Raw genomic sequence first — 15,468 nt, 5'->3', positions numbered from 1 at the left:
CCTATGGGGCCTTCCTGGGACATGTCCTTCCCCCATATCCTCTGCTTTCCTTTGAAGCTCTTCTTTGAAGTTCACAGATAAAAGTATTTGATGCACATTTCTGAGGTGTTTTACAGATGTGAAAACCCCCCACCAAATGGTAGATGTTAACTACTTGATGACCATGAGCACATTGCCCCAGGCCTCCTGGAGCCTAAGTACTGATGTTAACCCCTGTGACACTGCCCTGTTACCTCACAATTAGCCAATAAGAGAATTATGCATGGGCTGATAACACTCTTTGAGACACCCCCACCTAATCTGGCTTTTAAAAATGCTTTGCTGAAAGGCTTTGGGGAGCTGTTTTTTTTGTTTTGTTTTTTAAAATTTTATTGGAGTATGATTGCTTTACAATGGTGTGTCAGTTCCTGCTTTATAACAAAGTGAATCAGTTATACATATACATATGTTCCCATATCTCCTCCCACTTGCGTCTCCTTCTCTTCCACCCTCCCTATCCCCCCAATCCACGTGGTCACAAAGCACCAAGCTGATCTCCCTGTGCTATGTGGCTGCATCCCACAGGCTATCTATTTTACGTTTGGTAGTTTATATATGTCCATGCCACTCTCTCACTTTGTCACAGCTTACCCTTGCCATCCCCATATCCTCAAGTCCATTCTCTACTAGGTCAGTGTCTTTATTCCAGTCTTACCCCTAGGTTCTTCATGACCTTTTTTTTTTTTTCTTCAATTCCATATATATGTGTTAACATATGGTATTTCTCTTTCTCTTTCTGACTTACTTCACTCTGTATGACAGACACTAGGTCCATCCACCTCACTACAAATAACTCAATTTCATTTCTTTTTATGGCTGAGTACCATTACATTGTATATACGTGCTGCATCTTCTTTATCCATTCACCCGATGATGGACACTTAGGTTGTTTCCATCTCCTGGCTATTGTAAATAGAGCTGCAATGAATATTTTGGCACATGACTCTTTTTGAATTATGGTTTTCTCATGGTATATGCCCAGTAGTGGGATTACTGGGTCATATGGTAGTTCTATTTGTAGTTTTTTAGGGAACCTCCATACTGTTATCCATAGTGGCTGTACCAATTCACATTCCTACCAGCAGTGCAAGAGTGTTCCCTTTTCTCCACACCCTCTCCAGCATTTATTGTTTCTAGATTTTTTGATGAGGGCCATTCTGACTGGTGTGAGATGATATCTCATTGTAGTTTTGATTTGCATTTCTCTAATAATTAATGATGTTGAGCATTCTTTCATGTGTTTGTTGGCAGTCTGTATATCTTCTTTGGAGAAATGTCTATTTAGGTCTTCTGCCCATTTCTGGATTGGATTGTTTGTTTTTTTTGTTATTGACCTGAATGAACTGCTTGTAAATTTTGGACATTAAGCCTTTGTCAGTTGCTTCATTTGCAAATATTTTCTCCCATTCTGAGGGTTGTCTTTTGCTCTTCTTTATGGTTTCCTTTGCTGTGCAAAAGCTTTGAAGTTTCATTAGGTTCCATTTGTTTATTTTTGTTTTTACTTCCGTTTCTCTAGGAGGTTGTTCAAAAAGGATCTTGCTGTGTTTTATGTCATAGAGTGTTCTGCCTATGTTTTCCTCTAAGAGTTTGATAGTTTCTGGCCTTACATTTAGGTCTTTAATCCATTTTGAGCTTATTTTTGTGTATGGTGTTAGGGAGTGATCTAATCTCATACTTTTACATGTACCTGCCCAGTTTTCCCAACACCACATATTGAAGTGGCTGTCCTATCTCCACTGTATATTCCTGCCTCCTTTATCAAAGATAAGGTGACGATATGTGTGTGAGTTTATCTCTCGGGTTTCTATTCTGTTCCATTGATCTATATTTATGTTTTTGTGCCAGTACCATACTGTCTTGATTACTGTAGCTTTGTAGTATAGTCTGAAGTCAGGGAGCCTGATTCCTCCAGCTCCATTTTACATTCTCAAAATTGCTTTGGCTATTTGGGGTCTTTTGTGTTTCCCTACTAATTGTGAAATATTCTGTTCTATTTTTGTGAAAAATGCTAGTGGTAGTTTGATAGGGATTGCATTGAATCTGTAGATTGCTTTGGGTAGTAGAGTAATTTTCACAATGTTGATTCTTCCAATCTAAGAACACGGTATATCTCTCCATCTATTTGTATCATCTCTAATTTCCTTCATCAGTGTCTTATAATTTTCTGCATACAGGTCCTTTCTCTCCTTAGGTAGGTTTATTCCTAGATATTTTATTCTTTTTGTTGCAGTGGTAAATGGGAGTGTTTTCTTGATTTCACTTTCAGATTTTTCATCATTAGTGTATAGAAATGCCAGAGATTTCTGTGCATTAATTTTGTGTCCTGCTACTTTACCAAATTCATTGATTAGCTCTAGTAGTTTTCTGGTAGCATCTTTAGGATTCTCTATGTATAATATCATGTCATCTGTAAACAGTGACATCTTTACTTCTTCTTTTCCAATTAGGTTTCCTTTTATTTCATTTTTTTCTCTGATTGCTGTGACTAAAAATTCCAAAACTATGTTGAATAAGAGTGGTGAGAGTAGGCAACCTTGTCTTGTTCCTGATCTTAGTGGAAATGCTTTCAGTTTTTCACCATCGAGGACGATGTTGGCTGTGGGTTTGTCATATATGGCCTTTATTATGTTGGAGAAAGTTCTGTCCATGCCTACTTTCTGCAGGGTTTTTATCATAAATGGGTGTTGAACTTTGTTGATAGCTTTCTCTGCATCTACTGAGATGATCATATGGTTTTTCTCCTTCAGTTTGTTAATATGGTGTATCACGTGATTAATTTGCGTATATTGAAGAATCCTTGCATTCCTGGAGTAAACCCCACTTGATCATGGTGTATGATCCTTTTAATGTGCTGTTGGACTCTGTTTGCTAGTATTTTGCTGAGGATTTTCACATCCATGTTCATCCGTGATACTGGCCTGTAGTTTTCTTCCTATGTCACATCCTTTTCTGGTTTTGGTATCAGGGTGATGGTGGCCTCGTAGAATGAGTTTGGGAGTGTTCCTCCCTCTGCTATATTTTGGAAGAGTTTGAGAAGGATAGGTGTTAGCTCTTCTCTAAAAGTTTGATAGAATTCACCTGTGAAGCCATCTGGTCCTGGGCTTTTGTTTATTGGAAGATTTTTAATCACAGTTTCAATTTCAGTGCTTGTGATTGGTCTGTTCATATTTTCTATTTCTTCCTGGTTCAGACTTGGCAGGTTGTGCATTTCTAACAATTTGTCCATTTCTTCCAGGTTTTCCATTTTATTGGCCTAGAGTTGCTTGTAGTAATCTCTCATGATGTTTTGCATTTCTTCAGTGCCAATTGTTACTTCTCCTTTTTCATTTCTAGTTCTACTTATTGAGTCTTCTCCCTTTCTTTCTTGATGAGTCTAGCTAATGGTTTATCAGTTTCATTTATCTTCTCAAAGAACCAGGTTTTACTTTTACTGATCTTTGCTATCGTTTCAATCATTTCTTTTTCATTTATTTCTGACCTGTTCTATAGGATTTCTTTCCTTCTGCTAACTTTGGGGTTTTTTTGTTCTTCTTTCTCTAATTGCTTTAGGTGCAAGGTTTGGTTGTCTATTCTAGATATTTCCTGTTTCTTAAGGTAGGGTTGTATTGCTATAAACTTCCCTCTAAGAACTGCTTTTGCTGCATCCCATAAGTTTTGAGTCATTGTGTCTCCATTGTCATTTGTTTCTAGGTATTTTTTGATTTCTTCAGTGATCACTTCGTTATTAAGTAGAGTATTGTTTAGCCTCCATGTGTTTGTATTTTTCACATATTTTGTCCTGTAATTGATATCTAGTCTCATAGCATTGTGGTCAGAAAAGATACTTGATACAATTTCAATTTTCTAAAATTTACCGAAGTTTGATTTGTGACCCAAGATATGATCTATTTTGGAGAATGTTCCATGAGTACTTGAGAAAAATGTGTATTCTGTTGCCTTTGGATGGAATGTCCTATAAATATCAATTAAGTCCATCTTCTTTAATATATTATTTAAAGCTTGTGTTTATTTATTTTCATTTTGTATGATCAGTCCATTGGTGAAAGTGGGGTGTTAAAGTCCCCTACTACGAATGTGTTACCGTCAATTTCCCCTTTTATGGCTCTTTGTATTTGCCTTATGTATTGAGGTGCTCCTATGTTGGGTGCATAAATATTTCCAATTGTTATACCTTCTTCTTGGAGCGATCCCTTGGTCATTATATAGTGTCCTTCTTTGTCTCTTCTGATAGTCTTTATTTTAAAGTGTATCTTGTCTGATATGAGAATTGCTGCTCCAGCTTTATTTTGGTTTCCATTTGCATGGAATATCTCTTTCCATCCCCTCACTTTCAGACTGTATGTGTTTCTAGGTCTGAAGTGAGTCTCTTGTAGACAGCATATATATGGGTCTTGTCTTGGTATCCATTCAGCCTATCTGTGTCTTTTGGTGGGAGCATTTAATCCATTTACATTAAAGTTAACTATCGATAGGTATGTTCCTATTCCCATTTTCTTAGTTATTTTGGGTTTGTTATTGTAGATGTTTTCCTTCTCTTGTGTTCCTTGCCTAGAGAAGATCCTTTAGCATTTGTTGTAAAGCTGGTTTGGTGGTGCTGATCTCTCTCAGCTTTTGCTTGTCTGTAAAGGTTTTAATTTATCCATCAAATCTGAATGAGATCCTTGCTAGGTAGAGTAATCTGGGTTGTAGGTTTATTTCCTTCATCACTTTAAATATGTCCTGCCAATTCCTTCTGGCTTGCAGAGTTTCTGCTGAAAGATCAGCTGTTAACCTTATGGTGATTCCCTTGTGTGTTATTTGTTGTCTTTCCCTTGCTGCTTTTAATATGTTTTCCTTGTATTTAATTTTTGACAGTTTGAATAATATGTGGCTTGTTTTGTTTCTCCTTGGATTTATCGTTAATGGGAATCTCTGTGCTTCCTGGACTTGATTAACTATTTCATCTCCCATATTAGAGAAAATTTCAACTATAATCTCTTAAAATATTTTCTCAGTCCCTTTCTTTTACTCTTCTTCTTCCTGAACCAGTATAATTCGAATGTTGGTGCATTAAATGTTGTCGCAGAGGTCTCTGAGACTGTCCTCAGTTCTTTTCATTCTTTTCTCTTTATTCTGCTCTGCAGTATCTATTTCCACTATATTATCTTCCTGGTCACTTATCCGTTCTTCTGCCTCATTTATTCTGCTATTGATCCCACCTAGAGTATTTTTAATTTCATTTATTGTGTTGTTCATCATTGCTTGTTTCATCTTTATTTCTTCTAGGTCCTTGTTACATGTTTCTTGCATTTTCCCCATTCTATTTCCACGATTTTGGATCATCTTTACTATCATTATTCTGAATTCTTTTTCAGGTAGACTGCCTATTTCCTCTTCATTTGTTAGGTCTGGTGGGTTTTGATTTTGCTCCTTCATCAGCTGTGTGTTTTTTTGTCTTCTCATTTTGCTTATCTTACTTTGTTTGGGGTCTCCTTTTTGCAGGCTGTAGGTTCATATTTCCCATTGTTTTTGGTGTCTGTCCCCAGGAGCTAAAGTTGGTTCAGTGAGTTGTGTAGGCTTCCTGGTGGAGGGGACAAGTGCCTGTGTTCTGGTGGTTGAGGCTGGATCTTGTCTTTCTGGTTCGCAGTTCCACATCTGGTTGTGTGTTTTGGGGTGTCTGTGGACTTATTATGATTTTAGGCAGCCTCTCTGCTAATGGGCGGTGTTGTGTTCCTGTCTTGCTAATTGTTTGGCATAGGGTGTCCAGCACTGTAGCTTGCTGGTCATTGAATGAAGCTGGATGCTGGTGTTGACATGGAGATCTCTGGGAGATATTTGCCTTTGATATAATGTGGAGCTGAGAGGTCTCTTGTGAACCACTGACCTGAATTTGGCTCTCCCACCTCAGAGGCACATCACTGATTCCTGGCTGCAGCACCAAGAGCCTTTCATCCACATGGCTCAGAATAAAAGGGAGAAAAATTATAAACAAAGAAAGAAAGAAAGAGAGAAAAAGAAAGAGGTTAAAATAAAATAAGGTAAGATAATATAAAATAAAGTTATTAAAATAAAAAATAATTACTAAGAAAAATAATTTAATAAGTAAAAAAACAAAACAAAAAATGGACGGATAGAACCCTAGGACAAATGGTGAAAGCAGAGCTATACAGACAGAATCTCACACAGAAGCATACACATACACACTCACAAAAAGAGGAAAAGGGGAAAAAATCATAAATCTTGCTCTCAAAGTCCACCTCCTCAATTTGGGATGATTCATTGTCTATTCAGGTATTCCACCAATGCAGGATACATCAAGTTGATTGTGCAGATTTAATCTGCTGATCCTGAGGCTGCTGGGAGAGTTTTCTCTTTCTCTTCTTTGTTTGCACAGCTCCCGGGGTTCAGGTTTGGATTTGGCCCTGCCTGTGCGTGTAGGTTGCCGGATGGTGTCTGTTCTTCGCTCAGACAGGGCGGGGTTATGGAAGCAGCTGACTCGGGGGCTCTGGCTTACTCAAGCCGGGGGAACGGAGGGGTGCAGATGCGGGGCGAGCCTGCAGCAGCAAAGGCCAGCATGACATTGCACCAGCCTGAGGTGCACCGTGCATTCTCCTGGGGAAGTTGTCCCTGGATCCCAGGACCCTGGCTGTGGCGGGCTGCACAGGCTCCCTGGAAGAGGGGTGTGGATAGTGACCTGTGCTCACACACAGGCTTTTTGGTGGCTCCAGCAGCAGCCTTAGCATCTCATGCCTGTCTCTGGGGTCCGCATTGTTAGCCGTGGCTTGCTCCTGTCTCTGGAGCTCCTTTAAGCAGCGCTCCTTATCCCCTCTCCTCGTGCACCAGAAAACAAAGAGGGAAGAAAAAAGTCTCTTGCCTCTTCGGCAGGTCCAGACTTTACCCTGGAATCCTTCCCCGCTAGCCGTGTTGCACTAACCCCCTGCAGACTGTGTTCACCCCGCCAACCCCAGTCCTCTCCCTGCGCTCCGCTCCGACTGAAACTTAGGCCTCATCTCCCAGCCCCGCCCACCCCAGCAGGTGAGCAGACAAGTCTCTCGGGCTGGTGAGTGCTGGTCGGCACCAATCCTCTGTGCGGAAATCTGTCTGCTTTTCCCTTTGCACCCCTGTTTCTGTGCTCTCCTCCGTGGCTCTGAAGCTTCCCCCCTCTGCCACCCACTGTCTCCGCTCGCGAAGGGGCTTCCTAGTGTGTAGAAACCTTTCCTCCTTCATAGCTCCCTCCCACTGGTGCAGGTCCGTCCCTATTCTTTTGTCTCTATTTTTTCTTTTTTCTTTTGCCCTACCCTGGTAATTGGTGAGTTTCTTGCCTTTTGGGAAGTCTGAGGTGTTCTGCTAGCATTCAGTAGGTGTTCTGTAGGAGCTGTTCCACATGTAGATGTATTTCTGTTGTATCTGTGGGGAGGAAGGTGATCTCCGCGTCTTACTCTTTGCCATCTTCCCCCTCTCCTCCCTTTACTTTTATATTTAAAAAATTAAGGGAATGTTGAAATATTCTGAGTGACAAGGAGTCATATTTTTTTTGCTAATTCTTATTTAATTCCTGATTGCTATTACAAATTTTCTCTTCTGTTTGAGCAAATTCATCTACTCTGTGGTGAAGGAATTTGAGGTTAAAGCATAAACTGCCCTCAGAGATTAAAAAGATCTAAAAAAGTTACCTACCTTACCAGCAGTGTCCAAGATACCCCAATAAGCAGGCTCATTGTTCACCCTAACCTGGGTGTTATATGCATCTTCTGAGAATAATGCAAGCAAAATTTACATTTAAATATATTCAACATAAATGTTATGATTAATTTTTAGATTTCATAACAAAGAAGAATTTTTAACTTGGTTACTAATCAAGAGAATCATGTACTGTACTTAATTTCAGCACATAGATTACATAGAGTACATAGGATGTAACCCAGGGAAATAGAAGAAAGGAGTTTCTGCTTAAAGCGAAGTCAGGCGGGTTTCTTCTTCATCAGAAGAATCTCATGATTTAAGGTCCCTTAGTCATGTTACCTAGAGAACAAACCATGGAACAAATGTATCAGTTCTTTCTAATCATGCACTGCAAATTTGCATCTTAACATAATCAAAAGTGAAATGCTAAAAGCTCTTCCTCTAATATCAGAAACAAGACAAGGACACCTGCTTTAACCATTTTTATTTAATATAGTAGTAGAAGTTCTAGCCAGAGCAAAAAGGTAAGGAAAAAAAGGCATACAAATTGGGAAAGGAGTAAAATTATCTCTGTTTGCAGACAATATGGTTTTATAGTAGAAAACTCTAAAGATTCCACAACACACACACACACACACAGAGTTAGAACTTCTAAACAAATTCAGCAAAGTTGAACAATTCAAAATCAACACACAAAAATTAGTGGTATTTCTATACACTAACAATGAACAATACACTAACAACGAACAATACACTGACAATGAACAATCTGAAAAACAAAGTAAGAAAATTATTTCATTTACAATAGCATCAAAAGTATATAGTTCAGAGCAACTAGATATATAATGAAAGTTTTGGATTATAACTCAAAGAATAAAATAATCATCCCTGAGTCCATGCTGATATAAATAAATAATTGAATACATAAATAATACATACATATTTCAGAATAAACTTAGCTAAGGAGATAATGCTGTACACTGAAAACTATAAAACATTTTACTTTGTTTACTTGTTATTAACTTCTACAACTTCATTGCATATTCTGGACTATAAGTTACAAGATATATATTTTGTAAATATTTTCTTCTATTCTGTAGGTGATTTTTTTGCTTTATTAATAATAGCCTTTGATGAATAAAAATTCTTTAATTTTATCAAGTCCAATTTATTTGTTTTTCTATTGTTGCTCATGCTTTTGGTGTCATAGCTAAGGTTCTATTACCAAATTCAAGATCATGAAAATTTAACCCTATGTTTTCTTCTAAGACTTTTATAATCTAGTCTTTAGGTCACTGATCCATTTTTAATTAATATTTTTTATAGGTTGTTTGGTAATGGTATAAATTAATTTATTTGTATACAATTCTCTTATTATTCTTTTCATTTCTGTAAGGTTGGTAGTAATGTTCCTACTTTAATTTCAGATTTTACTTACTTGATTAAACTCTTTCTTAGTCAACCTAGCTAAAGACTTGTCAATTTTATTCATTATTTTGAAAAATCAACACTTTGTGTCATTAATTTTCTCTACAGTTTTTTATTCTCTATTTTATTTACCTCTCTTCTAATTATTTATTCTTACCTTCTTTCTACTCATTCTGGGTTTAGTTTGTTATTTTTCTAGTTGCTTAAGGTTTAAAGTTAGTTTGTTATTTTGGGATATTTCTTTTTAATGTATGCATTTAGACTTATAAATTTCCCTTTTAATGCTATTGCTTCATTCCATAAGTTTTGGAATGTTGTGTTTTCATGTTCATTAATCTCTAAATATTTTATAATTTAACATCTGATTTCTTCTTTCACCGTTTGGTTTTTAATTTCCATATATTTGTAAATATTTCAGTTTTCCTCTCCTTTTGCTACTAGTTTCATTCCATTGTGATTGGAAAAGGTATTCTGTGTGATTTCAATCTTACTTCTGACATATACTTGGAAAGCTAAGGAATAATTCCTGTAAGAAACAGCATCTAAACTGAGTAGGAGTTAGGAAAAGTAAAGAAAAAGGAAAACTGAAATCAGAATCTCAGATGTTATAAAGATGATGGAAGAAAAAAAGAACGTAGATAATTTCAGTGTGGCTAAATCTTAGAGTTCAGGAAAGAAAAGTAAAATTTAAGAGTTTTTTAGACTTGCTTATTAATATATTAAATTGAATCATATTTTTGAGTGAGGCATCTGAAGTCAGACTGGCTGAGTTTAAATCCTGGCTCTACCACTACCAGCTTTCTGATTTTAGGAAATTTACTTTATGTCTCTAAACTATAAAGTATGCATTTTTAAATGTTATAATAATATTGGTATTTAACTCATGGCATTGTTCAGAGGATTCAAAGAGATAAAGCATAGAAGGCATCCAGTATAATGCCTTGTGTATAATAAATGTTTAATAAGTGTTAAGTATGATTATTGTTTTTAAGAAATTTGGACTCTATTGTAATGTTATTTGGGGATATTAACTCTGGCTGAAATGTGGTAAATGAATTTTAAGGTGGAAAACTAGAAAGGTTAAGTAGATATATAATAATCTAGGTGAGAAACATTGATGGCCTATACTATGATAATGGCAGTACGTTGGAGGAAAACTTATATATTTGCAAAATGTTTACAGGTTGAACCTATGGCATTTAGTGATATATGGAGAACAAGGAAGGAGGATGATGCAAGAGAAGCTCTCAGATTCCTGGCATTTGCAGATGGACAGACAGTTATAACATTTATTGGGAAGAGAAAGAAAGGAGGAGAATCACAAGTTCAATTTGGGAAAAGTTAACTTTGCCATGTCTGTGTTTCACTCAAGTGAAAAGAGTGAATATTTTGGTCTGAAGCTCTGTGGAGAGATCTGAGAGTCCTATTTCATTATGTTTTTTATTTCCTCATTCATGACAATCCCATCCTATGTATTTCAGCCTGTTCAAATACCTACAGTGAGTACACCATCGTTTGTGAAACAAGGTTGAAACTTCTGAGCCTGAAACACAAATTCCTGGAGTATGGCTGCAATCTATATTTTGTTTTATCCACCATCTATGTTATAAGTAAAGAACAAACAGCAACACTCCACTACAAAAGCATTTAGAACAGCATTGAATATTGACACAATAATTTTTCATATTGTTGATTTTGAACCACAAATAAAAAATTAATTACTTTCAGAATCTTTTCGTGTAGAAAGTAATAATAACCAAACACAGGATGCACCTTTTCAATGCATAGTAGAAAAATTCAATTCTACTATTCTATTCAATTCAATTCTACCAAATTCAATTTTTTTCTAGCTGTTGGAGATACGGAGACACATGTACACACACAGAGCCACACACTCACAATAATCATGATCTCCACTCGAAAGGAACTTATACAATCATGGTGGAAGACACATACATGCAATGGGATGTTAAGATCCAAAAATGTATAGGGTATATAGCCTACCTTCAAGGAAATTTATTCCTTATGACTATGCTCAAGAAAAATGAAGTTGTGGGAAGTAAAAATTGCAGAGAAGTTAAACTACTGTGGTTTTAGCAATTACCAGCTTTAGGAGAGGAAGAGATTTTCCACTACCTTTCCAGGTTATTTTGGCTGGACTAGAAATTAAATTGATATGAGATAGATTAGCATGAAACAATCAAACGGAGGTTTAATAATATGTATACATAGGAGAGACCCAGAAAAACTGAGTAATTCACCTAAGTAGCTGAAACCCTCACCTTAAATACAAATACAAACAAAAGAGGATGTTTGGGGTAGTGGTTTGGGACTTCAATGTGGAGGAAGGCACCTTGCATGGAGATGGAAAAGGAAATGTTTGTAAACAAATATTTTCTGCAACATGCAGAGACAATGGAACGTGGAGAGGAATTTTAACAAACTGACTTTGCTAGGTTTCACCGTCTCTAGTATGCCTAGTTCATACTGTAGTTAGCTATGATAGTAGCTTCCTTCTTGGAATATGTCCTTTATTTACATTCTTTTAGGCAGTTGGGGGAAAGTCAAAATTTCTTCCTGCTGTTTTGAGCCTTGACTGTTGTCAGCTCAAAATACTCCTTCTGCCAATGAGACATTTTGGAGTAGCAGCTTTTGCTCCCCTACACAACAATTCTGACAGCATTCAGTGCACAAGCAACTACACAATATCTATTTGTTCATTCTATTGTTCTTTGTGCTTTTACTGATCTTTCTCTCAGAAAAGAGAAATCTTGTGGAATTGCTTGCAATTTATTTTGAAGATGCATAAAGTTGTTTTTCAGTTTCATGGGGAAATAAAAATAGTTACTCTGAAAAGTGCTCTGTGACCTGAGGATCACATGTGAATCTTCAGATTTCCTATTTGTTTATTTAAATTCAAAGGTCCCAAAAAGAGCCTGCTGAGACCAGTATAATACAAGCTATGTCAATACATAGGAATTCTATAAGGATCAACAAAAGTAACATATATGATGGTGCTTTAAAAAAAAAAAACACACAATTCAAACTCAAGGAATGTTATATTGTAAGTTTTAAAAAAACTTTTTCAACGTAACCATGAAATTATTTTAAAATGAAATCACTTTTGCTACTTATACTTACCCATGAGGGAATGCTTTCTTCCCAGCAAGTAAATCATAGAGCGTTTGGTAGGGTATGTTTGCAATAAGCGTAAAAATATAAAGTTTTTAATTAATTAAAAAACCTTAAGGTGTTCTGGATGATTTGCTCAGAATAATTGATTTAATGCCTTCAAAGAGCAAACATATGTATTTTAATAACTTTAAAATATTTTAGTTGTAAATATGAAATTGGGGTAATTTAAAACTACAGTATTTGGGCTTCCCTGGTGGCACAGTGGTTGAGAGTCCACCTGCCGATGCACGGGATGCAGGTTCGTGCCCCGGTCCGGGAGGATCCTACATGCCACGGAGAGGCTGGGCCCGTAAACCATGGCCGTTGAGCCTGCGCGTCCGGAGCCTGTGCTCCGCAACGGGAGAGGCCACAACAGTAAGAGTCCCACATACTGCAAAAACAAAAAAAAACACAAAAAATATATGTAACTGAGAGAAAATATTAGAAGATTATTGTTTAATTTTCACTGGAAGACTTTTTTAAAATCTTAAGATAGTGGAACACTTTTTATATGGTTTACCTAAAATCTGAAATGTAGTAAATTGAAGATATAATTCTATAACTCTGAGATAGTACACACCTCTAAGATATTAATCATTGACCCACTTTAAAAACAGGAAAACGGTTAAAAAAATAAAGGTTCAAATAATCTTTTTATAAGAACTTTCTCAAAGAATTACTTAAATAAATTATCTTAATTGTGTGTGTGTGTGTGTGTGTGTGTGTGTGTATAAAGTAGAAACATTTTGGAATATAGTGTACTGGACACTTTCTCTTGAACAAGAAGTTAAATCATGGATGAATCAGCACTGATGTAATGAATCAGCACTGATGCAAATGTAATGAATCAGAGTATTTATCAATAATAACATCATTTGATTGTGTAATCTGTGTTGCACACTCACCTAGGCACAGAATCTACAATGTTGAAAAAGATTTGATTTCTACCCACATAGAGTTTATAATCTCTATGTAGGGGAATATATAAAAATAAGCAGGCAATTACACAGTATTTTAATGAGTGTTACATTAGAAGCATTTGAAAAGTAATTAGGTAGATAGCAGAAGACACCCTACCTTAGCTGTAGTTCAGCTAAAGTCAGTCTTCAAAGTGAGAAGATAGAAAACAAAGTTTGGAAGGAGGAAGACTGTGAGAGCCAAGAAAAATGAAAGGAAGTTGCTTGTATTCTGGTATAGTTCCTTCTCTTGAACCTAAACATTCAGTGAAATTTTATATAACTTTTTGGGTATATATACTTGTTGGGTGTAAAAAAGGTTTTGAAAACTAGCAGAAATTAGCCTCTAAGATGACTCAGGGTGAAGAAGAACACCCCTCCTCAACATGGAAATAATATCTGAACAAAGAGGTGCCATTATAAAATAAACCCTGAGGAATTCACAGGATTTATAAGACAGAGTTTTGATTTTTTTCCCTATGCTGTAAAGTTGAGAATTTAATCAATTTTATTTAGGTCTGTGAGGGGTAAGTGCTCCCTTATGCTATCTGAGGTATACAGTAATTGAAATCTTTCCCCTAGACATATAAGCAGATTCTAGTGGAGTAGTTTATACTAACAAGCATTTCTCTGCTACCCCTAGGGAGAAGATCCATGTCACTGTTCTGGGAAGTCTGACCCTAAGATGGTCAACCATATGCATTCCAAATGGTCTACAGGTAGAGTTTCCAGTGAATGGCACTGCCTTGCATTTCAGGAAGCCTTGCTACATACGTCAGACCCAGTGAGGTGGTGCAAGCTGGAGTGTTTCTTTTGAAACTTCAGGAAATCATCTGGAGATTTTTATTTGCTGAGAGCCTCTACTGGAAGATGTTATTCCAAACAATGGCTTCTTGGAGTAAGGACAAGCTGATAGTGATGCTTTTGACAAGAAATAATAGTCATCTTCTAGGGAGTAGACCTGGGCAAGAGTTGGCTGAGATAACAGCCAAATCAATGGTCTTCCCCAAAGTACATCTACAGAAAGTACTTCAGGACATCCTTTCAATGTTAGGGCTTTTAACCTTTTCCTTTCAGCCTGAGAAGATAGAGGAATCCATGGAAAGCCTGACTGCCTGGGTTTCTTTTGCCAAATAGATATGAGAAGCAGTAAGACTAGGTCACAAGTACTGATACTGAATGTCTCAAGTCATTTGGCTCTGCCTCACTTATTGTTGTTTTGGGATAAGTAGAAGAAGACGCAGATATCCTCTGCTCTACAGCTTCTTCAGCAAAGAAAGATGGCATATCTTGTTCTATCTTTCATGCCCCCACTCACCATATCCATGATAAATGGTTTCATGTTCCTAAGGCCATGATCTGTACAATGGTTGCCTTCCAGAGCTTTTGTAAGATTGAATGACTTTAAATACAGATCTCTTCATAGAAATAAAAAGACATGTTGGGCTTCCCTGGTGGCACAGTGGTTGAGAGTCCGCCTGCCGATGCAGGGGACACGGGTTCGTGCCCCGGTCCAGGAAGATCCCACATGCTGCAGAGCGGCTGGGCCCGTGAGCCATGGCCACTGAGCCTTCACGTCTGGAGCCTGTGCCCCGCAACGGGAGAGGCCACAACAGTGAGAGGCCCGCGTACCGCAAAAAAAAAAAAAAAAAAAAAAAGACATGTTATGGTCAGGGCAATCATGGGAGTCCCAGAATCCTACTGGCTTTTCACCCTCACTCAATGAACACCTCTTAAAGGACTCCAAAGAATCTCTGGCACCCATAGACACAATGTGAGAATATCTAGTGACAGAAGATTGATTTATACCAAAACTACTGTTTCTTGGAAGATGGAATAGATGTACTTTTCCCTATGCTTCCTGCTACATACAATATAAAACCATGGACATTATATGTGAAACAAGAGTAAGAAGATTCTGAAAGGCAGAAAGAGGCAGACTTGCTAAGAACTTCAGGAGCCATATTCTGGTAGCAAATAAGTGAATAAAACATGTTCAATGTTATTAGCCTTAGGTAAGTACAAATTAAACCCACAATGAGCTATCACTATATGTGCATCAAAATGGCTAAAAATTAAAAAAAAAAAAAACAGTGATAGTGCAATGCTGGTAAGTATGCAGAAAAACGGGATCACTCACACATTGCTGGTGGGTACATAAAATGATATTGCCACTCTGGAAAACAGTTTGGTAGTTTCTTTTAAAAAG

At 37.1% G+C, this 15,468-nt stretch overlaps 1 protein-coding gene across 1 annotated transcript in view; it reads right to left on the bottom strand.

Moving 5' to 3' along the window:
- The window catches only part of RIT2 (Ras like without CAAX 2), a 590,607-nt gene that overhangs the window by 338,296 nt on the left and 236,843 nt on the right, over positions 1–15,468 (bottom strand). Inside the window, 1 exon segment of the mRNA XM_029217847.1 lies at positions 7,696–7,772. Coding sequence (XP_029073680.1) covers positions 7,696–7,772 — 77 coding nt within the window.

Source organism: Monodon monoceros, unplaced genomic scaffold (assembly GCF_005190385.1).
Source record: "Monodon monoceros isolate NGI ecotype Baffin Bay Population unplaced genomic scaffold, NGI_Narwhal_1 Super_Scaffold_1, whole genome shotgun sequence".
Lineage (NCBI taxonomy): Eukaryota > Metazoa > Chordata > Mammalia > Artiodactyla > Monodontidae > Monodon > Monodon monoceros.
This window is presented reverse-complemented; position numbering and strand designations above follow the sequence as displayed.